Raw genomic sequence first — 24,967 nt, 5'->3', positions numbered from 1 at the left:
TTTAAGGTGAACAAGTGAGTGCAAAGGAGGGTGGGCTGAGTGGCAGAAGCACAGTGACAACCTCACTCTGAGACCACAAGCCAACTCCCACTGGACCAAATCTTGATCTTCTGGCTTTGATGTGGATGTCTGTTAGTGTGGTTTTAGAGTTTACCAGTGAGGCAGCTATGCCCATTTTTACAGCTGAGAAAACTCGAAACTCGAAGGGGCCCCTAATCCAAGGCTACATAACTTATAAGCAGTAGAGGGGGGATGAAGCAGTTGTGCTGCCTCAAACTTCCATGCCTTTCATACCCTTACTAAGCTTGCTCTCCTCCAGGCCACAGCAGCTTTGCAAGTATTTTGGCCAATTTAAGGAGCCAGAGGAAAAGTACATCGAGACAAAGAGTAACAGAAGCATCAAGGATAGTAACTTCTTGTCTAAGACCGTGTCGCCAATGGCACTATCAACTGGGCTTTGTAGTAAGGATCTGTGCTGCAGGAAGGAATGAGCCAAGATGATTCAAGTAGATCTGGTGGGGCCAGGAAGAAGAGGTGCAGGGGATCCTTTATATTAGAAGCCATCTCTATCGTACTAATTACATATTTTACGGTATCTGAATTATAGAGATGTTCCCTTAACAGGAACATATATCAGAGATAATTGGTAACCCCTCTACAGAAAAGGCCAACGTGTGAATCATAGGGGGAAAATGACATCAGATTCCTAAACCTTTTGTAGATGTCAGGATAACATTTCAAATTTAAAGGGCCCCCTGCCAAGACTGAGCAGTTGAGCCAAAAATAATTATTTCTGCCATCCATCATTCCTACAGCTTAGCTCTAAGCAGCCAAACAGTTTCTAGGTCGAAGATCTTGGACTATGACTTTGAAGAGACCATCTCTCTGCCTCAGCAGTCCCCAAACAGCAAGAACATGGCTGAGCAAGGTGCCCCTTCCTTGGCTGGGAGCTCTTCTGCCTCTGTGGAGGCCTTCTCTGAGGCCGCCCCCGTCCTACAGAGCCTTTGGAACTGTAAGCTGGAGTTCCACCCAGCGGAAGTTGGAAATTTCAGCTGGGTCAGCCTCACTGTAGAGAGCCCAAGGCAAGTCAATTAACCTCTCATTGTTCCAGTGTCCTCCTGAGTGGAAGAAGGATAATGCTACTTAACCTTTCTCACAGGGAGGGTGTCAGAAGGAAACTAATGAATAAGCACTTTGGAAAATACTGCAGAGTAATTGATGCTTTGAGTTTTACAAGTATGTGATACACACATTTTTCCCCTTTTTAAGTCGTGATGCCATTCCAGCACACCCCAAAGACATGCCAGCCCCTCTGTCATTGTGGCAGACACATCACTTGACTCTTTCTGAGAAATGATAATGTACTCCCTAAATTAGAGTGAAAAGCAAGCGCTTTCCTTTAATGTCTTAGAATATGGCTATGTCTGAGGTTGGTCAGTCAACAGGTCCTGAAATGCAGGTGAATTCCTTTAGAATGTATACTGTTTAAAACACCAGGTTTCCAACATTTGGGGATTTCTTGTCTAAGACGGTGGGAGAAAAATCTCATTAAAGCTGTTCACCTTTTAAGAGGTATACTCCGTGACTACTGAAGACAAGTCACTTGTGCCTACCACCCTTTGCCTCTTTGGAGCTCAGACGCTTTGGATAAGTACATCCCTTGAGTCTGCACAAGTAACACACCTGAAAGTGGACAGGCAAGAGTAGGGTCATCAAACATGACCTATTGATTTTGCTAATAGTGGAAAATAGCACAGGCATTGGTGGGGAAGTTAAAAAGGGACTAATCAATGGTTTCTACCAATCTGAGACCAACAGGAGGATTCTGTGTCAATGAAGTCAAATAAGCATGTCATCAGAAACTCATAAAATTAAAACGGCAAGGGACGGTGCCCAGCATGGCATAAGAGGGACTGCAGGACAGGATTGAGGAGTCCAATCTGGGAAACAGGAAGCAGGGCTTCTTAGGGGGCACCTCAGATATGGAAATAGTGGAACAAGAGAACTTTCTGATTTGTGATTTATTGGGAACCAAGATATCAGATACTAAATGTAGAAACATGGTTTTTCCAGATGTAAAGGCAGGGAGAGGGGAAAGCCAGAATGAGTTCCCACTTAGGGCTGGCTTATGAAAAGTTCACAGTGCTGCCTCACAATTAAGGCGGGTTCTGAGATCCAAAGGGAGTACTTCCTGATCCTCATTTTCATTTAGACTAGGGAAGGGAGGATTAGGAGTGCTCTGAAAAGAGCTTGAAGCTCTTGTCACCCAGATACCATTCATGGCCCAACAGCTACTCAGATTTGTTTAAAAATGTGTTAAGTTAGTGCAAAACTGGAAATCTGCATACCCAGTAACACGGATTCAGTTCCATTCACAGCAGCACGTCATGAGTTTTTAGGCGGTTGTCAGGTAGTGAAGGTTATTTAGAGGTTAGGAAAGGTAACAACAATATAATTATACGAAAAGCAGCTGGTTGAAAAATATTTCATTTTGTCTTATATGTATATTTACATGTATATTTACACATGTATACATGGGTCAGAGAGAAAGACTAGAAGTTTATTAAAATGTTAAACATCTCGGTCACTTTGGGGGCTTCGCAGCTATTAAAGTATTTGATGTTAACCTAATGAATATTATTTCCACCTTCACAGAGAGGAAGCAGGAACAGAAGTGACTGGTCCAAAGTCATACAAATTATAAATTGCAGAGCAGAGATACATACCCTTGCAAGTCTAGCTCCCATACACACATTCTTAACCAGAAGCTCGTATATAGTTTGGGAAGACTTGACCTTTTTTTAATCAGAAAACCAACTTTCTTTTTTTTAACATGATAGGATATATTAAAAGAAATTTACAATTACTCTAGAAGCAACAAAAAGGACAAGGGCAGGAGCTGTGAAAACCTCCATCTAGAAAACTTAATATTCAAGGCCGGGCGTGGTGGCTCAAGCCTGTAATCCCAGCACTTTGGGAGGCCGAGGTGGGTGGATCACGAGGTCGAGAGATCGAGACCATCCTGGTCAACCTGCTGAAACCCCGTCTCTATTAAAAATACAAAAAATTAGCTGGGCATGGTGGCGCGTGCCTGTAATCCCAGCTACTCAGGAGGCTGAGGCAGGAGAATTGCCTGAACCCAGGAGGCGGAGGTTGCGGTGAGCCGAGATCCTGCCATTGCACTCCAGCCTGGGTAACAAGAGCAAAACTCCATCTCAAAAAAAAAAAAAAAAAGAAAACTTAATATTCAAAAACACTAGACACCATGGTATAAAGTGTCAGATATTCAGGCACATTTTGTTGTATCCCATTCATTCTCAAAAACTAGCGACGTGTAATGTTAGGTAATGCTGGAGCTGGATATCCAATGCGCAGCAGGGCAGTGTGATAACTTCCTGGCCAGATTGACCTGGGTGTGAATCCTCTGCTCTCTGCCAGCCACTTTACCTTGTACAAGTTTCTTAGCCTTGCTGAATCTCAGATTCTGCATCTCTAAGAACCAGGAGGCTGCCTCCTACCTTGCAGGGCTGTTTCTCAAGCCACAAAGTTTAACGTTTGCAAAAGCTGCTGGCATGTCAGAGACACAATAAATGGTAGTTATAACTATGATGAAACTCAGCCAACTTCTTAAATTAAGAAAATTATACACACCCTCATTCTAAATTGGGGGTCACCAATTCACAGCTACGTTCATGGAGAATGGCCTTTGGCAAGTACAAACAACTTCCCCCAGCCTTGCTGCTAAAGGTTCTATTAATGAACAACCCACCCTGTGGAGATAAGAACCAGGGAGGGACTAGTCGCTTAAGGGAGGTGGGTGGAGGGCAAAACGTTTGATTCCAAATTCAGTTGGTTTTCAGCTGCTGATAGCCCATTCTGTATACAGAGTATAGGTCTAAAGCTAAATAGGGTGTGGGTGCCTGGTTCAGTAAGCCCTGACTTACATCATCTGTAAGCGAGCTCTGCTTCCCCCAGTAAGAAGGAATAGAAGTTTAAGGGGGAAAAGCAACAGAGTGGTGGGCATACAAAACTAATTCTACATCTAGTGGTAATCACTAAGGGAGACAATTCTGATTTTTGGCCAACACTACCATTATGCTGTGTGACTTCAAGTACTTGCCCACTCCGGGCTTCTGTTCCATGGCAAGGTTGGGCTGAATGTTCCTGAGTCCTCTTCAAGCTTGTCATAGGACACACAGATGAGTTGATCCAGGAAGCCACCACTGTCAGTTTCATTAGACACTTCCAGCTTCAGCTTGTTAATCCACACAGCAAACTTTTTTTTTTTTTTTTTTTTTTTTTTTTTGACACAGAGTCTCACTCTTTTGCCAGGCGCCAGGCTGGAGTGCAGTGGCACAATCTCGGCTCACTGCAACCTCCGCCTCCTGGATTGAAGCAATTCTTACTCCTCAGCCTCCCAAGTAGCTGGGACTACAGGCACACACCACCACGCCCATGTAGGCCAGGATGGTCTCGATCTCTTGACCTCATGATCCGCCCACCTCGGCCTCCCAAAGTGCTGGGATTACAGGCTTGAGCCACTGCGCCCGGCCCACAGCAAACTCTTAATCCCCAAACACTCCACCACCACTATCACAAAACCTTTTTCCTGGATGTAGATCACTTCAAGGTGGGATTGGGCAACTTCAATAAGATTGCTCAAGTTCTGGTTTCTAGAACTTGTGATATTTTCATGTCCCTTTCCCCTACCCCCATCTCAAAAAAGTAAGGCTTATCACCCTGTCACTAGGAAAATGCTCAAGAGCCTTCTAAACAAACTCAGCCTCACTTGAAAGAAAAATCAGATCACTTTTAAGTCACTGCTACAAGCATAAGTAAATGTGATAAAGTATCTTAAAAAAAAAAAAAAGACTCCAGCCTGGGCAACAGAGCAGGATCCCTTCCCTATAAAAATTTAAAAAAAAAAAAAAAACCTGGGTGTGGTGCTGTATGTCTTTGGCCCCAGCTGCTTGGGAGGCTGAGGCAGGAGGATCACTTGAGCCCAGGAGTTCCAGGCTGCCATGAGCCAAGACTGTCCCCACTGCAACTCCTGCCTGAGAAACAGAGCAGAAAAGAGGAAGGGAGGGAATGAGGTGGGAAGATGGAGAGGGTAACCGGAGCCAGTAGCAGAGCCCGAATTAGAATTTAAACCAAGTTTATTGGCACATTCTCCCGATCCCCCACTTTGGGGTTACCTGTAAAAACGATCCCTGTTGAACAAGGACCCCACCACTGTGGATTTAACCTAACTTCCTATGAAGAGGTTAGGGCAGAGGAATGCACACATCTCCCCCACCTTCCTGGATTGTACATAGAAACCAAGGCCAGAAATAGTACAGGTCTCCCAGCCTCTCAAAGATGAAGCAGGGGTGCGGCTGCCGCCTCCCAGGGCAGCCTTCTGCGCGGACCCCCACAGCCCCGCCTGGATGCGCCCCGGAGGTGCCTTCGCGCCGACCTCGCACCTCCCACCGCACGGCAGCGGGTCCATAGCCGTTGACTCCAGCAGCAGAGCTAAATCGGGGTGACCCATCTGACGTGTAAAGCACACTGAGGCCTGCGAAGCTGAACCCCAGGCGGCGTCTCTCCCTGGCGGAGGCCGCGGGTGTCCCCCACGGCGGGCGCCCCGAAGCAACAGCTGGCCGGAGCGTCAGGACGGGACGAGGGAGGCCAGTCCCCAGCGAAGCCGCACGACCAGCAGGGACGGCCGGCTCCAGAGCAGATCGCTCCCGGCCCCGCCTGGGCCCCGCCAGCCCCCCGGGCAGAGGGCTGAGGAGTCACGGGCCGCGGTCGCTGCCAGGTGGCGGGGAGCCAGCCTGCTGGGCTGTCATGTCAGGGGAAGGAAGTGGCCCGTTGGGCGGCGGGCCAGGAGCGGCTCCCACTCGGGCCTCCAGACTGCAGCTCCTTTCCTGGCTCCCCCTCATCTCGAGGGTCCCTTCCCTACCTCCTCAGGGGGACGCAGGGCCGGCCTGCAGCAGCTGGAGGCTTCCTCCCTCCTCTTCCCACGCCCCCCTGCCCACCACTGTCTCCCAAGGGAGAGTTTCCATAGCAGAGTCCAGGCGGGGACACCCGATTGGGTCGAGTGCTGGAAAAACAGTTTCAGCCTGTGGTTCAAAAGGCTGAACTCATGACCACAACTGGGGGCTAACCAGGGATTCCAGGGGGTTAATCATTTGTCCATCTTCAGCACCAACTGGGTAAAAAGTCAGCTAGCCTCTCAGGGGATATGACCATCAGGGTCCTGCCTCCTCCCTGCTACGTTTATGGTCAAAAGGAACGCCAAGGGCAAACAGAGCCACCTTGCCATATTTGCCAGGGATGCCCTACTAAGCATGGGGGAAAGCACCTTACACAGAGGGTGTCCACATCCAAACGGGGCAGGCAAACTTGCCCTCAGCTGGCTTTGCCAGGCACAAACCCAGACTGCCCAACCCAAAATGCCAGCCGCCCAAGTGGCAGACTGCTGCGCGAGGGTGAACATTAATTCCAGACAGGTACAACCTAAAGATGACTGTGGCTAAGTGTTGCCTGCCTACTCTGTCCAGACAAGAGTAGCTGAAATCATATGGTTTCTGCCTTGTGGTAACTGCTTTTTTACCTGGAGAGAAAAGCCCAAGTTGAAAAAAGAAGAAGGCTAAAAACCAAGGCAACAGAGCAATCAACCTGCATCCCCAGGGGTCAGTGCAGGTCTGAGGCTCCTTCCAACCTCTGTGGCCCGGAATAGCACAAACGCCCTTGGGGTCAGGCATTTCCTGTCCATCAGTCAGGCTAGGGCCCCTCGGTTTAGCCTGAAGGCTTCAGCTTATCACAAATGCCAATCCTCCACCACCACCCTGTTCCTCCTGCACAAAATAAGAATAGTCCAGTGCAGACACAGATCCTAAGTGCCCTCAAAGTTAAGAGTATCTGCCCTCAGCTGAGAAGTCACAAAAGCTAAAGGTTTTCCTGTTGGCATTTACTATCCGTATTTTACATTTAACTGATTAGAATCTCCTGCAACATAAATCAGGGTGACCCATTTTTCTGTATATTTTCCTCACATCCAGGAAATCCTTCTGTTCATGGTTTTTTAATTCCCTGTGCTCCACCACCACTACTGTTTTACAACGTCAGTTGTTTTATTTACTAAGAGAAACTTTGGGCAGCCCTCAGAATTATTATCTCTAGACACCTTCGCAGCAGCTGGCTCAAATATGCCATGTTTGCATTTCATGAAATCACAGACCGTGGAAATCCCTGTCTTCAACCTTCTTTTACAGAGAAGAAACTAAGGCTAAAAAGGAAAAGTGACTGCAAGTCAGGTTGTACTAGAAGAGTTGTGGCCAGACTCAATTTTGCTGATGGCATCTCCAATGATCTCTGCAGCTCTTTAATATAAAACACATCTTCAAAAAAATAGCCAGATAAATCAAGGACATATACTTGGCTTTTTTTTTTTTTTTTTTTTTTGCACACTGATTAATCGGGGTCCTCCTGAGAAACAGAACCCATAGACCAACAGGGTGTGTGTGTGTGTGTGTGTGTGTGTGTGTGTGTGTGAGAGAGAGAGAGAGAGAGAGAGAGACAGAGGGAGAGACAGAGAGAGAAAGAGACAGACAGATTTATCATAAAGAACGGGCTTATGCCATTATAGGGTCTGGCAAGTCCAAAATCTATCTGTAGGGTGGGCTGACAGGCTGGAGACCCAGGAGAGAAGATGCAGTTCTTGGCTAAAAGCCATCTGCTAAAAAAAATTCCTCTAAATATCAGTCCATTTGTTCTATTCAGGCCTTCAACTGATTGGATAAGGCCCACCCACATTATGGAGGGTAATCTACTCAAAGTTCACTGATTTATGTTATCCTCATCTAAAAAACATCTTCACAGAAACACCCAGAATAATGTTCGACCACAAATCTTGGCATTCTGTGGCCCAGCCAAATTGACACATAAAATTAACCATCATACATACTGTAGCTTAAAAGTGTAGTCTGCAGTAATCACATCATATTTCATATTTACCCATAGAAACTTTTTTTTTTTTTTGAGACGGAGTTTCGCTCTTGTTACCCAGGCTGGAGTGCGATCTCGGCTCACCGCAACCTCCGCCTCCTGGGTTCAGGCAATTCTCCTGCCTCAACCTCCCGAGTAGCTGGGATTACAGGCAGGAGCCACCATGCCCAGCTAATTTTTGTATTTTTAGTAGAGACGGAGTTTCATCATGTTGACCAGGATGGTCTCGATCTCTTGACCTTGTGATCCACCCGCCTCAGCCTCCCAAAGTGCTGGGATTATAGGCGTGAGCCACCGCGCCCCGCCCAGAAACATTTTTTATAAAAATCATTACTACATACAGATAGTTGAATAGAGTCTCAGGGTATATGTGCTATAAAGCACAGCAGGGAAAAATCAAGATTCATCTTTAAGATCTACACAGCCGCCAGGCGCGGTGGCTCAAGCCTGTAATCCCAGCACTTTGGGAGGCCGAGGCGGGTGGATCACGAGGTCGAGAGATCGAGACCATCCTGGTCAACGTGATGAAACCCCGTCTCTACTAAAAATACAAAAAATTAGCTGGGCATGGTGGCACGTGCCTGTAATCCCAGCTACTCAGGAGGCTGAGGCAGGAGAATTGCCTGAACCCAGGAGGCGGAGGTTGCGGTGAGCCGAGATCGTGCCATTGCACTCCAGCCTGGGTAACAAGAGCGACACTCTGTCTCAAAAAAAAAAAAAAAAAGATCTACACAGCCACATGTGTGTATGGACACACACTCCTACAGCAGAAAGACATGCAATTTAATCACCTATTTCACTAAAGGACAGAAGAGAAAACAGGCTAAGACTGCACAAGGGGTTTATGTGAGATATGGGAGTTGTCAGCAAACAGCCTTGTTCTGGGAAAGTTGATGCTGGAATCCCATATTAATATTGCCAGATGGGGCCAGGTGACCTCAGGAAGTCTTTTCCAACCCAGATGATTCTGTGATCATATTTCCACTGTAATCAACAGCCCTAAAGAGAATGCTTATCATAACAAATAAGGAGAAAGGGGTGTTAGGGCCAAAGGACTTGAGGCATACATTTAGTCACCTCTGCTTCCCACCGTAGATTCAACAACAGCAACCACAAGAACTGCTCTTCCAACTCTCTGCCCAAAATAACTGTCTGGTGTTGTTGATGAAGAATGGCTGGCGTGTTCCAGCCCAGTGCATTTCAGCAGTGGGTAAGTGACGCTTCTCCTTATAATCTGCCAAGATATCTTCCAAAAAGAAAAAAAAAAAACAGGAATAAAAATGTAAGGAAATCAGCTGATGCCTGAATTTTCCTAATTGTCAATTTCCACAGTTAGTTTTCAGCATGAAGTAAAACATGTGCATATACTTAAAAACACTTTTTAAACAATTACATACCTGTGCTACTCCTATTTCCTAAAACAGATTATCGCAAAACCCAGATCATAGGAAAGTGTGTAACACACATGCATTCTTCAGTAACAATGCAACAGTGACAAAATGGCAAAAACAAAGGTGAGGGGAGTAGAGAGACCTATGGGTCAAAAAACATAAACATGATCAACCAATCCCAGTATACTGACCCTATTCGAATGCCAACCCAAACTTACAAACCACAAAATGAAGTTATAAGAGAACCCAGGAACTGTGAATACTAATTAGAGATTTGATATCAAGGAACTTCATTTTTTCAGGTGTTGGTACTGAGATTAAGTGTAGAAAGAGTTCTTATATCTTTAAAAGATATATAATAAAAAACTTACAAGTGAAATGGTATGTCTGGAATTTACTTTAACTTAATTCCTGGGTGAAGAGGAATGGGCAGGGTACACGTGAAACAAGATTGACCATATATTGACCACTGTTGAAGCTGGGTGGTCACATATATGTAGGCTTACTACACTACTCTATATACTTTTATATATTTGCTAGAAAACTTACTCAGTTTTTAAATGGATAATTATATTTTTTTCTGAAATTTTGGGTTATTTATGTTCATTTACGTACTGGCCAGAACATAATAAAATATCAGTGATTTCCATAAAAGGAATAGCCTGCTTTTATAAATCATGCCAAAACAAGAGTGGTTACTAGGCTTAATACTGAATAAAGCTCATGGGAACTGGGAGAAGGGGCAGGGAAGCAAAGATACTAATGGAAAGAAACTTAAGTCTGATGCTTTTTGCTCTTTTTAAAAATGAGATAAAGGAACAGCTATTATGTTCAAAATAGAATCAGATTCTGCTTCCATTTTCATCTACTTTTGTATTTCCAAACAACTCAAAAAAAGGATCCTGCTCACTAGTTCTTGTTTATTTCCACTATTAATAAGTCTACACTCCAGACCAAGAAGGGATAAGCTGGATTAGGGGTCCTAGTTGTGACAATTCTATGAGGGGAGGGCTTTATCCCCAGGACAGACAAACTGATGAAATGATGTCAGGGTCCAATAGATTAATACATCAATAACTGGTCCTGCCTAGAAGGACCTTCTCAGGGGATGAAAAATGGAAGCGTGTGTATGGATGAAAAGGGAGGTAATACAGTAGTGATTTATGAAAACATGATCTCCACGAGATGAACTCTGACAGGAAAAGATTTACTTTACTAGCTCAAACTGAGAACTTTTAAATTTAGACAGTGTCCTCAGACAGCACTCAGAGAAACTCTGAGGATGCCATCCAAATTGCTTCATACCATACCATAGAGAGAGCCACTAGAAGATATCATGTTCCCACTTTACATGAGAACTGAAGCACACAGATATTTTCTTTCAGCCAGTGGCGCACAGTAAAATCTATGATGCACACACCCACTTACGGGACACAGCTCTCCTCCAGAAAGTGACACATCTGTCTCAAGAAGAAGGCTTGCATGTCTGGGATTCATTCATCACTTGAACATCACGTTACTAAGTCATTCATCAGGTTCAGTCTGGGTTCCTTACCTTTAGTTCCTAGCATTTCCCAAAGACAGCAACAGTACTATACAAACTTACCAATTGAATAGCAGTATTTTTCTTGAGTGTGAGTTCTTAGCCTGAGGGCCTCAGAATCCTCAAACTCCCTGCAACCTTATGGAAATGTGTTTGCACACACTTTCTTCTGATGAGAAGGCCCATCGCTTTCTCTTGGACCCTGAAAGGATCCGTGGGAAAAAAACAAAAGCCCTGCTGTAAACCACTATTACAAAGGACTCACGATACATTTCCTTATCATAACAATTCAGAAATCATCCCGAGTGCTTTTGGGTAAGAGGGATAAGAGTTATTTCACCACTATATGCCACAAGATCTTTTGGTATGCTGGTGGAAAAGATAATGGCAGTAAGTCCAAAAGCAGGTGGTAGCACAGACAAAAGTTATCAGTAAATTTCAAATAGAGATGGAGAGTGAGGGACCTAACATCCTATTTTACAGGTGAATCAGACAATGGAGCCCGAGAAAGGTTAAGTGAATTGCCCATGAACACACCAGTTAAGGGCAGACTCAGGCCTAAATCACTGGCATATTAACCTTTGTTCCAGTGCCCCTTTGCCATTCAATCTAACATAGCCTATGGTGCTTGGCTAATTCAGGTCTCCCAGCATCATGAGTTCACCTGCTTTTCATTTCCTAGTCACTCAGGTTATGTGACAGGTGCACTAAGAGTGAGAGAAGTTATTCTTCAAGACTGTAACACCCTGCCTCTCTAGGATGTATCTAATGCATAAGCTTGACCCCCGGTTTATGGCTCCCATCAGCTGCTTACTTAGACAGTGAGTAAAATCACGTTAATCAAGCCATAACCTACCCAGTACACAAAATCCTTTGTTCATCCTTCTCCTCTCAATGGAAAAATAATTAAAATCTGGACAAAGTCACCAACTCCTTCCTAACAGATCTTCAAAGTGTGAAGAAAGTCATCTTGCCTGCAAAGAATTACATGAAAATACCCAGATAAAGAAGGGCCTTCTGGGAGTTACACAAAACTGCAGCACAAGGAGGGCTGGTTCACATTTAACTGCAGCGTAGGATAAAGGACTCAGTTCATCCAGCGTGACCCATTACTACAAGTACTGTTGCTCAGCTCCACCCTGTGCTTTACCGGCTTTGCCGTCCCCATATGGGAAGTTGTGCAGATGTGTGTCTGGTAGCAGGGACAGCACGCCTCCAAGTACACTTTGCTGTAGAGAATGTACCCACAGATGATGAGCAAATCTCGCAACATAAACTCACAAAGGTGTCAAGTTGGTAGACGATGGGGCCACCCTTCAGATTGGATTCCTTTTACGTACTGGATTACTGCATTCCTTTTACGTACAATCTCCCTTGGACCACATTCTTCCAACCCACTCCGTCATATTCCTGAGTCTAGTGCTCTGGCGTCAGTGACAGCATTTCCCTGACTCCATTTTTCTTGTTTTCTTCCAGATGCCTGCTAATTTTTTGCCTATTGGCATTTCAATTATTTTTCCTCTAGAAAAACACAGAAAAAGTTCTTCGAACGTAACTTCTTGTGATCCTCAGAAATGATCTCTGACTTAACAGGTTTTGGATTCTCTGCTATTTTTACTAGAGAAAAACAGAACAGCTTGTTGGCTAGAAAAAAAGCAGTTGTTTGAATTAGCATTGACTTAATGAAGTGTTACAGTAAACACTGAATAATACTGAGTCCTTTGTATAGTATTTGAAAAAGTCATCGTGTGTGTGTGTGTATGTATGTGTGTGTGAGAGAGAAACACAGGCAGGAGAGAGAGAAAGGGGAGGGGAAGACCAGGAAGCCTCAGCAGTACCGCTTACGCCATTTTAAAAAGTCTTTAAAGACCACAGGGCATGGTGGCTCACACTTGCAATCCCAGCACTTGGGAGGTTGAGGTGGGTGGATCATGAAGTCAGGAGTTTGAGGCCAGCCTAGCCAACACAGTGAAACCCTGTCTTGACTAAAAATACAAAAATTAGCTATGTGTGGTGGTGGGTGCCTGTCATCCCAGCTACGCGGGAGGCTGAGACACGAGAATCACTTGAACCCAGGAGGCGGAGGTTGCAGTGAGCTGAGATTGCGCCACTGCACTCCAGCCTGGATGACAGAGCTAGATTCCATCTCAAAACAAACAAACAAAAAAAATCCTTTAAAGACATTTTTCCATTCGAACTCTGAAACTCATTAAAAAGGGAGACTGCCTTATTCTACAGGATCATTTTTAAATGACTAAAATCAATTATCAAACTATATTATATTTTCTCCTGCAATGCCATTTTTTGGCCAAATAAATCTCACAGGCTATTGGGGAAAGGAAGAATACGTGCTCGTGAGCCCCAGTTAAAAACTAACATCACTACCACCACTACCACACGCTCAGTTTCCCAGTGAACCTGCACTTCCAGATGGGACACCAGCCGACGGTGTTAACTGCTAACATTCAGTTAGTGATCCGGGCCCACATCAGTTATCAGCTGTATTTTTCTCCCTTCCAAATTCAGTGGTCTCTTCTCCTCTGCTCTCACCATCAACATTGTAAAGTGCTTGGCATTTAACAGGAGCTCAGTAAATGGTCTTGAAAATCCTGTTGAGATTCTCCTTGGAAATTCCCTTTGCTTAGCCCCCATGATACTGCACTGTCCTAGCCCTCCTCATTCTTCACCGAACACCCTGTCCCTTCTTAACTCCTGAAACAGGTCAACCTTCGAGCGTCTTTTGACATTTCCTTCTCCCTCTCCCTCAATTGTTTTGCCTCTGCCCATAGCTTTATACATTCCTTCGGTCCAAAGACCTCACAGATTTGAACCTCTCACCCAGTTCCTGACCTGCACTCCAGAACCACATTTCTCACGATGCCCAAGTGTGAGGGCTGAGGAGCTTGAACGTTCCTTCCAGTCCTGAAGTGCTGTCCTGCATGTCCCACGTGACAAGGGACAGGAGGCCGCAGAAACAGGAAAAGCATGTGTGAAGGAGTCAACAGCCCGAGTTCAAGTAGAAGTCTGCCAGTGACACAAGGCGTGCCCTGGGACAGTTATCTCACCTCTTTGAGTCTTAGTTTAATTCTCTACACCAGGCGTCCCCAAACTATGGCCCGCGGGACACATGCGGCCCCCTGAGGCCATTTATCCGGCCCCCTGCCGCACTTCAGGAAGGGGCACCTCTTTCATTGGTGGTCAGTGAGAGGAGCACAGTATGTGGCGGCCTCCAACAGTCTGAGGGACAGTGAACTGGCCCCCTGTGTAAAAAGTTTGGGGACGCCTGCTCTACACAAAAGGGGAAAACAAGCTACCTTGAAAGGATGCGGTAAAGACTCAATGAATTTCCATTTGTAATATATCTGGCCCAAGTCAGCCTGAAAAGCAAGTATTAGTTATTTTCTTGAATCTTTGCTACAAATCAGCTCCTCCTGGCAGTGTCCATTCCTGTTAAAGCCGTCTTTGTTCTCACTCAGAAGCTCGAAACCCTGGACTCAACTTTGACCCGTCCCTCACCCCTGTCAATCAAATCAGTTGCCATGTTCTTTTCACTTTTCTCTTTTTATCAGTTGCCACTGTCACTGCAGTATATCCTCTTACTAGTTATGTGCACCTATGTGTTACTCCTGTATCAGTCTTAAAACATAACTGCCACTTTATTATTCCACTCAGAAACCCCTAAGTGACTCTGTCACAGAAGCACAGACTCTTAAGTCATCAAGAATGTAGCCTAAGGCTCTCTTACCTCATCTTAACCTCTGTCCCCTAACCCCAGCCCAAAAGGATTGCTCTAAATTCCCCCAGAAGGCCTCTGTTCTCCCTTCCTTGAATGCTTTTCCTTCTCAAAGCCACAGTCTATCCTTTTCTGGAGGCAGTGGCACCTGTAATGGTTAAAAGCTCAGATTCCGGCCAGGTGCTGTGCTGTGGCCCTGTAATCCCAGCACTTTCGGGGGCCCAGGCCAGCGGATCACTTGCGCTCAGGAGTGCAAAATCAGCCTGGGCAACAGAGCAAAACCCCATCTCTACAAAAAAAAAAAAAAAAAAAAAAAAGCCACATGTGGTGGCTTACACCTGTAATCCCAGCCACTTGCAGGGCTGGGGCGGGAGGAAAGCGCTTGTGCCCCGAAGGTATTTACACCACTGCACTTCAGCCTGGGTGACACAGAGAGATCCTGTATCAAAACAACCAAAACACCAAACAAGATTCTGGAGTCATACCACCTGTGTGAATCCCAAGTCTAGCTGTTAGCCTTAAGCAAGTTGTTCAGCCTCTTTTAGCCTTAGTTTTCTTTATAAAATAGAGAGAAAAATTGAACCTACCTTATAGGAATATTAAGTGCTCAGATAAAATTACTTTTTCACTTTGCATGACTTAAGATACTTTTTCTTATCTATTCTGTCTAATATTAGCTTTTTAAATAGAATCATACTTAAATAATTCATATCTTATTTTTGGCTTTCCCTTTTCCCTTACCACCTCCCAACTGTAAGTCCCTTATGGGAACAAGCATTTTATTTGCTTTGATAATTTCCTCACACAAGAAGCCTTCGAAGAGTTCTTTTTTTTTTTTTGAGACGGAGTTTCGCTCTTGTTGCCCAGGCTGGAGTGCAATGGCACGATCTCGGCTCACCGCAACCTCCGCCTCCTGGGTTCAGGCAATTCTCCTGCCTCAGCCTCCTGAGTAGCTGGGATTACAGGCACGCACCACGATGCCCAGCTAATTTTTTGTATTTTTAGTAGAGACGGGGTTTCACCATGTTGACCAGGATGGTCTCGATCTCTTGACCTCGTGATCCACCCGCCTTAGCCTCCCAAAGTGCTGGGATTACAGGCTTGAGCCACCGTGCCCGGCTCAAAGAGTTCTTGCAGTGGATAAAATCAGGAGTAATTATTTCTCCCCCTCAGTCTCAAAAGGAAGAACTAAAAAGACTAGGAAATGTAGTGATCCAGCAAAATCACATGAGGTAAGGCAGAGCCATAGAGAAAACCCAGCGCTCCTAGCTGGATCCAATAACCTGTTAGCACCAGGAGCCAGGCATGCTTAAGTACCCTACTAAATAGGTAGCCATGACAGGAAGTGGCAATTAGCCTCAAAGGTTAGGCAGACCATTCTCAAAAGAGAATTCTGCATTTCTTGGCCCAAATGCCAGCTGGCTTTGTTTGTATCAAGTGCCCCTTATGGATCCTCCCTTCACTCCAAGGGTTTAACCCTTGATTCAGCTGTGCAAACAGAGGTAGTGCGCAGCTGTTTATATTCATTGTGGGGCATGCTACTAGACTGTCTCACTACGACGGGACAGCTGCTTCTATCCCACCCAACGGAAGTTGGGACTAGCAGTCACAGAAATTAAATGGCAAATGAAGAAAGACCAACATTCAACTTTCGAAATAATTATGAGACTAAAGAAGTTGCTGGGTGTGGAAGGGCAGAGAGTACATTCAAATTAGGGAAAGATTTGTATTTAACATTAAGAGTGGCTATTCAGACTAAAGTTTTATTCTCTGGCAGTTTTCAAAGGTTTCATGTTTTGTTTTGTTTTTCTTCCCACAACAAGAAAGGGATGGATTTCTTTCTTTTCTTTTGAGACGGAGTCTTGCTCTGTTGCCCAGGCTGGAGTGCCGTGGCACAATCTCGGCTCACTGCCACCACTGCCTCCTGGGTTCAAGCGATTCTCCTGCCTCAGCCTCCTGAGTAGCTGGGATTACAGGCACGCACCACCACACCCAGCTTTTTTTTTTTTTTTTTGTATTTTTAGTAGAGACGGGGTTTCACCATGTTGGCCAGGATGGTCTCGATCTCTTGACCTCGTGATCCATCCGCCTTGGCCTTCCAAAGTGCTGGGATTACAGGCATAAGCCACCGCACCCAGCCAGGCATGGATTTCTTGACTGCTCTTTTCACCTACATAGAATCATCAGCCTTAGAAAACCCTTTTCCTAAAGGCCCAGAATTAGGCTAAGAAACAAACAAAGGCTTGGCCGGGCGCGGTGGCTCACGCCTGTAATCCCAGCACTTTGGGAGGCCGAGGCTGGTGGATCACGAGGTCAAGAGATCGAGACCATCCTGGTCAACAAGGTGAAATGCCGTCTCTACTAAAAATACAGAAAATCAGCTGGGCATGGTGGCGCGTGCCTGTAATCCCAGCTACTCAGGAGGCTGAGGCAGGAGAATTGCCTGAACCCAGGAGGCGGAGGTTGCGGTGAGCCGAGATCGCGCCATTGCACTCCAGCCTGGGTAACAAAAGCGAAACTCCGTCTCAAAAAAAAAAAAAAAAAACATGGAGAAACATTAAAACGTATACTACCAAATGACAGAAGCTAATATGAAAAGGTCACCTACTGTATGATTCCAACCATATGACAAACTATGGAGACAGTAAAAAGATCACTGGTGGCCAGAGGTTAGAGGAAGGGAGGGATAAATAAGTGGAAGAAGGTGTCTAGGACAGTGAAACTACTCTGTACCATACTATAATGGTAGATACCTGTCATTACACATTTGTCAAAACCATAGAATGTACACCAAGAGGGAACCCTAAAGTAAATTAAGGATTTTGTGTGATAATGACGTAATAAGTTCATAAGTTTTACCAAATGTACCACTCTGGGGCACAATGCTGAGAGTGGAGGAGACTGTACACATGTCGGAGCAGAAGGCAGACAGGAACCCTACTTTCTGCTCAGTTTTTCTGTGAACCTAAAACTCCTCTAAAATATTTTTGAAATTATATATACGTACATATATGTGAAATCTCTTCCCCAGCTTATATAATGCATAAGCATACAACCTTACCCACACCTCATTGTAAAAATACTGTCTGTTCCATCATTTTAGGAACAAATCGAAATAACATTTTTAAAAATATAACACATTCATTCAACAAATATTTATCAAACCCTTACCATGCACTACCCATTATTCTAGATTCTCTGTTGTAGAGATTATATTCTAATGAACTTTTTTTGAGTCCAGCTTTTAAAAACCACTTTCTATTATCAATACCTGCCTGAAGGATTGTTTTAAAAACTAATAAAAGCGATTCTTTGAAATTCACAAAGATTTCCAAGTATGGGGGGCAGGGGATGGTCAAGAACTGGAAAAATCTTCCTGGAGTGCCCTGCTAAACTTCATCAACCATCAACAATGTCCCAACCACATGAAATAGCTCTGAGATACTGAGCCAAAGCAAAACATTTCTTAGCAAATAAAACCCAAAAAGTTTATTTCTGTTTTATAATTATGGTAAGATCCTGATAAGCTTCTCAGAAGACCATATATATCCAAAGTCACTCTCTGAATAAAAGTAGGCCCTTTCCCTTTAACTACACATAGCAAATTTAGCCTCCACGGGAAGGAGAAACCTGAACTATCACATGTGACCCTCCCACACACCTGCTGGAACACTGTTGCTGGCCTAGGGATGCACAGAACATGACTTGCTGAATAGATTCAGTGATCCCAAGAACTGTCCTGTTCTCCTTTAACATGACTAATGTGCTTATAACAACCCACAGCGCGCTGTGTTTATGCCAGGGCTTTCAAAGTTCTGTGTACCCTTGAGGTCAGGAAAAAAGGTTTAGTCAGCCTCAGGAGATGGGTTCAACCTTGTGACAGGTCAAACCCTCTCCTACCCAAAGAGGAGAAGCTACTGATCTCTTCACCATCCCCTATCAATACACGATGCAATGAATGCCAAATCCATACCCCACACACATCTTGCTACTCTGATGAAAAGGGAATGAATAATCTTCCTTCCTCTCCCCAGCCTTCTTTTCCCCTCATAAGTGCAGTCAAGGAAACTCCTCTGATTTTCTCAGATGTGCCTGACATCTGAGAGGTTTGGCATGACAGCAAAGGGAAAAATACTAAACAATGCCCCACCCCTGCTACACCAACTCATTAAACATTATAATCATTCAGCGCCAGTGTTAGTCAAGCTCAGAAAACTCAGCTTACAGTGGTCTGCCCTGGCATATTTCCAGAAGGTACTTACCTCTTTTGGAAGTTAAATGAAAAGGGTAAAAATTAACTAAGAAAATTATTATCCTGTTTTCGATCCCTCTTCTACAATAGAAGCAAACTATCAACACGCAAATAACGTTTCATGCCTCCACTTCTGCATTTTAGTCATTGCCAATTCATCGTTAACTCAAAAAATTGAGTTAACGATGCCAGGTTGTGTTCTGGACATAGAGTCTCTGTCACGTGTGGGAACCCACTCAAGTCTCCTTTCATTAAGAAGACACTCAACTGCAGAATCTCAAACAATGCAAGAGATTAGAGGAGAGACTGAGGGTGGCCTAGTGTGGTCAAGAAAGAACACCCAGAAGAAGTGAGGCTTGGCCTGGCAAGAGGAATTCCAGGCCAAGGGTGGGACAAAAAAGAAAAGAATTCCAAACACACACAGTTCTGTACCCAAAGGTCTTATTAGGGATTCTGAACCTGGCCTTTCCAACTTGATGGTCATGAGAGTTTAAGGACATAAAAATAACAAATCTATGAAAAAAAAAAAAGTTTTTCTCAGAATAAGATCCATTAGGATGATTTTAGAAGCCCAACAATGTTACTGGTAGGAAATCTGGGAAGTGGAGGATTTCAGGAGAAGACTAGATAAAGAACTGTCCATTTTCTCCCATGGAAAGCAAATTCTGAACAGACTTGGCAGTCGGCAAACCTAAATTCCAATCTACACTCGGTTCAGAATCTGGGACTCCAGACAAATTTCTTAACTTCTCTCTAAGCCTTAGTTTCCACATTTTTTTTTTTTTTTTTTTTTTTTTTGAGACGGAGTTTCGCTCTTGTTACCCAGGCTGGAGTGCAATGGCGCGATCTCGGCTCACCGCAACCTCCGCCTCCTGGGTTCAAGCAATTCTCCTGCCTCAGCCTCCTGAGTAGCTGGGATTACAGGCATGTGCCACCATGCCCAGCTAATTTTTTTGTATCTTTAGTAGAGACGGGGTTTCACCATGTTGACCAGGATGGTCTCGATCTCTTGACCTCGTGATCCACCCGCCTCAGCCTCCCAAAGTGCTGGGATTACAGGCTTGAGCCACCGCGCCCAGCAGTTTCCACATTTTTAGAATGAAGATAACAATACGTAAGTCATCAGATTAAATAAGGAACACATGTAATTCCCCTAGTTTAGTAGCTGATATACAGATGTTCAATGAGTGGTGACTATTATTATAATGACATTTTAAAAAGTATGAAAAATTGCCCAGTTAAAGATAAGTGAGGGACTACTATATTGCAGTGTCTCTGGGGAAAGTTCAAGAGTCTAATTGGTTTTCTACTTCAATATGCTACATTTTAATCCTGGTAGATGCTTGGGCTATAAGAATGAAAGTGACATGGTAGATGTCTGGCTTACTTGCAAATAGCAGGACAGTCTTTGTAGAGCTGCTTTTCTTTTTTTTTTTTTTTTTTTTTTTTTTTTTGAGACGGAGTTTCGCTCTTGTTACCCAGGCTGGAGTGCAATGGCGCGATCTCGGCTCACCGCAACCTCCGCCTCCTGGGTTCAGGCAATTCTCCTGCCTCAGCCTCCTGAGTAGCTGGGATTATAGGCACGCACCACCATGCCCAGCTAATTTTTTGTATTTTTAGTAGAGACGGGGTTTCACCATGTTGACCATGGTTGGTCTCGATCTCTCGACCTAGTGATCCACCCGCCTCGGCCTCCCAAAGTGCTGGGATTACAGGCTTGAGCCACCGCGCCCGGCTGTAGAGCTGCTTTTCTAATGAGCACACTGTACCTTCATAATTGAATGGAAAGTTACCTTCTTCAGTCTAGGAGAATGACAAAAATTGTTGATTATTTGCCTGGAATTAATCCACTCCATATTCTGCCTATAGAGTTCGAAATTTAGGCTGGCAAAGAATTCATTCAACCAACTTTTTGTGAATGTTCTTGTACTAGACACTATGATAGGTACTTTCAGGGTCTCTTAATCCAGGAGCAAAAGGAAAACTTCAGTCTGGCATGTCCTAGATGCTTTATTTGCACAGTTGCAATGAATCCTCACAGGTCTATAAGAAAGACTCCATCCCCTTTTCTAAGGAAAAGGAAAGAGAATTAAGTTTTTTTCATTCTTTCATTCATTCTTTCATTTATTCATGTTTTCAAATCAAACATCCTTTGGGCACTTGTAAGGTATTAACACCTAAAGCAGGTGTCATTGAAATAATACAAACTATTTCAAGGAGTAAGATTAATTACAAGGGGTAAGATTAATTTTGAATGCAAAGTTTGGGAAGACTTCTATAAGGGAGTTAATCAGCTGGGCTAGGATATGTACAAAAGAATTAGGAACAGGACAGGGATGCTCGGCAAGCATGGGGTTCAACTTGACAATCACAGAGGTAGAAGAATGTCTGCTGCATCTTCGAAGATTGGGGAGTGATTTGCTCCAAGGACTGGTAAGTAAATTAAGGAGGTGCAGGTCCAATGAAGAACAGAGGTAGGCAGTCATTGAATTGTAAAGAAGTTTAAATGTCAAAGTAAGGAGTTACTTTTGTTGATTATATTACCTCTACATAATGTGTGGTACTAAGAAACCTGTTAGTACACAGGAGGGGCAGGTCAAATATAGAAAAGAAAAAAGTAGGATCTTAGATACAAAGAAAAGCCATGATCCTGACATAGGTTCAAGCTCCAGACCTCTTACTGGCACTGTAGCTATTTTTTTCTTTCTACCTAAGCAGACAAGCTCCTTCTTGCCTTAGTTTATCGTCCTTATAGCCAACCTTTACCCTTTCTCCTTCTCTTCACAGGACACTAGTAATTAGGAAAAAATGTAGATTCTGAGGAAATTCAAAGGGTTTTGGTGAGGGAGGGAGAGGAAATGTGATGCAACTCCATGAGCCTTAGTCATGCTGCCGATGTGAGGTCACCATTTACCACTTCAATCCAGCCGCATGAGCTGCTGCTTCTGTCTAACTAGCAACCATTCACCCCTCTATCCCAGTAGTTCTGAAAGGCCATCTATGTGTTCCTTTGTGTAATGTAAAGGGCAGTCTGACTTCACATTCATGATCTTGGTTCAATCGGATGCCATCTTATTCTCTGTTGGGCCTGGCTGAACTTCTGACATCAACTTTCCCTCAACAACCCCCACTTCCAACACACACACACACACACACACACACACACACACACACGGCCAATATGCTCTAACTAGAAATCATCTGAATTCACAGAGCCGTTTTCCTTCACTGCATTATCCTCATGCCCCCATCCTAGACAACTGGGTTTTTTTCTCCATTCCATTCTTTATCTTGGTTCAAATGCCTCCTCTCTCCTAAAGAAGCCAGGCACCAGCCACGTATGTCAGGCTCAGGGCTCTCTCCACGCCCTACAGCATTGTTCTTCCCACCGTGAGCCTTGCATACTCCCACTCCCACCTGGCCGTATGAGTGGCGTTCCTTAAAGGTTCATTTGGCTCTTAAAATGTATTCCCCAATAAGTAATATCCATATGTTGGCTTGTTGAGACAAGAAGGTAAACAGTTGGAGACATCAACAAAAACTCAGGCGAGGGGAGAAAGGAGAGACAGTGAGTGGTCCCTTAGGGGAGCCGGGTTCAGTTAAAACAGTTACTCCTGGGCTGCGTTCAAAGTTGCCCACGCATCCAACGCAGCTGCTCAAAGACAATTAACTTGTAGCCATTATCCAGCCGCATTTACCAGGCGCTCAGTCTTGTGGGAGGAGGGTAAAGCAGTAGGGGACGTGGAGTATTGGTGTCATCCTACAGGTTAAGGACAAATATGCCCGCTACAAGGGCAGGGATACATCACCGACTTCAATTCAAACCAGGGTTCATGTAGCAAGGGATGAGTGAGTCACTCCTGTGGGGGAGGCTGGTGAGGGGTGGGGGTGGCGGCTGCTGGTTAGGAAAAAGGAAAATCGTGGAAAGTCCCAGAGGAAGTGGTAATCGATTCCCGATGTGTGGCCATAATGGACACTGGCCATAAGGTATACTTAGCGCCTCTGCGTCGCTGCTTCCCCTCAACCTTTTACTCACCCTCTGCTCCCAACTCGCGCCTCACCCGTGCTTGCAGGGCATCTTCGCGAGGTGCAGGTCCAGCTGTGCCCACTACCCCTCCACCTGCCGACACTGACGCTTGTGGTTGGAAGGCCTCCCGGGGCTAGACGGCGACCCCACCCCCGCCCCCGGGCTGCGAGCTGCTGCGCCTCCCTCCACCCACCCGTCCTTATTGTGTCATTTGCCCGGTCTGATGGCAGCCCCAAGCCGCTCCTCTGAGTGGGCTCGGATGGAGAAGAGAAGGGAGGCACACATGGCATTCACTAGGACCCAAGATGACCTGCCGCCTCTCTCCTGCCCCTCCTCGGAGCCCCGCACTCTCCCTCAGCCCCAAGGGGGCTGGGGGCGCGGACAGTCGAGGCAAGAAGGGCGCAGTCTATCAAGGTCCACAGCTGCACACAAAGCCCTTCACTTTCTCCTCGCCTTCCAAGCTCCTCCCTGGGCTTCGCTTTTCCGAGGGTCTCTGATGCCCCCTTCGGTGGTCGGCGGGACGGTCCGATTCCCTCTCGCATCGCTGTCTCCTCCCTCACGTCTCAGCCTCCTCCTCCCCGCCCCTCGCTACACACCCCTGAGGGAGCTCAGCCCCGGCTCCGGGGGCGCAAGAGCACCCCACGAGCCCGGGCCCATGCGCCCCAGGGGAGCGGACAACGGTCCGTTTTCCCAGGCACAACTTCGCCCAGCCGTTCCGCCACCGCACTCGAACACACGCCCCGATCCCGCAGCGGTCGGATCCGGTCCCGACCAGCCCCATCCCCGGCAGGCGGGCGAGCCCGGCCACAGCTACGCTCCTACCTGCGCGGCGGGGAGCGAGCGCACCGCGCGCCCCGGCCCGAGCCCCGCAGCGCGGCGCGTCTGCCCTTGTGCGGCGGCGGCTGCAGCGGCGCTGGCTGGCTGGCTGGCTGGCTGGCCGCCCGGCTGACTCCTCACTGGGGCTTCCTGTAGGGCTGGACAAAGGACATTTCCTGGGAGGAGCGGAGAGCGTTCCCAGCATGCCTCGATTTGTAGTTCCCGGGGACTTCCTGCCACTGCGGCAGCGGGCGCCCCGGAGGTGGCTCGGCCAGGCTGGGACCCCGGGACTGGGGGAAAGGCGCTCGCGGCTTCCCTAAGCGCCGCGGGGACGGGAGCGCCCGGCGGGTCCTGCCCTGCGCCCCGCCCGCCACCCTGGAGGATGCGAGACCCCCTCGCCGCACTCCGCGCTCGCGGCACGGGTTGCGGGCGGCGGGTGGGACGCCGCCGCCGAGCTGTCCCAGGGTGCTAGAGGGCTCTGCGGCGGGAGAGGCCTTTTCTCTAACAATCGGGGAGTTTGTGATGGGTTCCCTTTTTTAAAAACAATTAATCTAAAAAGGTAAAATCTATCTTTTAAAATAAATTTTCTTTTTGTCTTTGAAGCCATTGACATCCTGCTTGGGGCGCATTAAAGAACGTGACTGCCCACCAGGAATTCAGGTTCCTTAAGATCTTGGCGCTTCGTCCTTAAAACCATACAGAGCTGATTGTTTCCAGATCCCGACCCGGTGACATTCCTCCCTCCATTGTTGGCCTCGTCCCAAGCATCTTTTCAAGAAAAGCAATTAAATTGAGATTGAAAATAAATTCCGTAAATTAAATATTAGACGTGAAAACCTGTGTGCTGCTGAGCTAGGATCGCGCTGGACTTTCTGCCTATCTTTCCTTCCTTCCCCTTCAGGATTCAGCCTCGTTGGTCCTATAAAACAGATGTGACGGCCACTGTGTATTGAGTGTGTGTGTTTTGGGAAGGGGAAGGGTGAGGGGAAGAGGACATTGGCCAGAAGAGAGGAACTCCACTTCCAGCCTAGCAAGAGTCTATGATGTCCTGCACACGTTTTTGTCTGTTTCTGGGACCACATACTCAGGACCCTTAGAAAATCGAGGAAAGACCACACAGAGTCTAAATGACTAAAAGCTGTATTCTCTTCAGGAGCATGAGCAGACTGTAATAAACTGAGCTAGGAAAGGACAAGTTCTAGGATGCTCTAGAATG

At 45.9% G+C, this 24,967-nt stretch overlaps 1 protein-coding gene across 5 annotated transcripts in view; it reads right to left on the bottom strand.

The window, feature by feature from the left end:
• Positions 1-23,896, bottom strand: part of ZNF697 (zinc finger protein 697) — a 30,799-nt gene extending 6,903 nt beyond the window's left edge. The window contains exons 1-2 of one of the 5 annotated variants that reach the window (XM_074381182.1): positions 23,758-23,896; positions 9,057-9,235 (exon numbers count right to left, since the gene is read on the bottom strand). In XM_074381182.1, the coding sequence (XP_074237283.1) occupies positions 9,057-9,058 (2 nt within the window). In that variant the 5' untranslated portion in view covers positions 9,059-9,235; positions 23,758-23,896. Of the gene's footprint in view, positions 1-1,562; positions 8,252-9,056; positions 16,905-23,757 lie in introns of those variants that run through there. The other 4 variants (XM_074381180.1, XM_074381181.1, XM_039460965.2 and 1 more) reach the window with 4 other exon arrangements.
• Between the last annotated feature and the right edge of the window lie 1,071 nt (positions 23,897-24,967).

The sequence above is a fragment of the Saimiri boliviensis genome, chromosome 11 (assembly GCF_048565385.1).
Source record: "Saimiri boliviensis isolate mSaiBol1 chromosome 11, mSaiBol1.pri, whole genome shotgun sequence".
NCBI lineage: Eukaryota > Metazoa > Chordata > Mammalia > Primates > Cebidae > Saimiri > Saimiri boliviensis.
The sequence above is the reverse complement of the archived record's forward strand: the minus strand, read 5'-3'. Positions and strand labels throughout refer to the sequence as shown.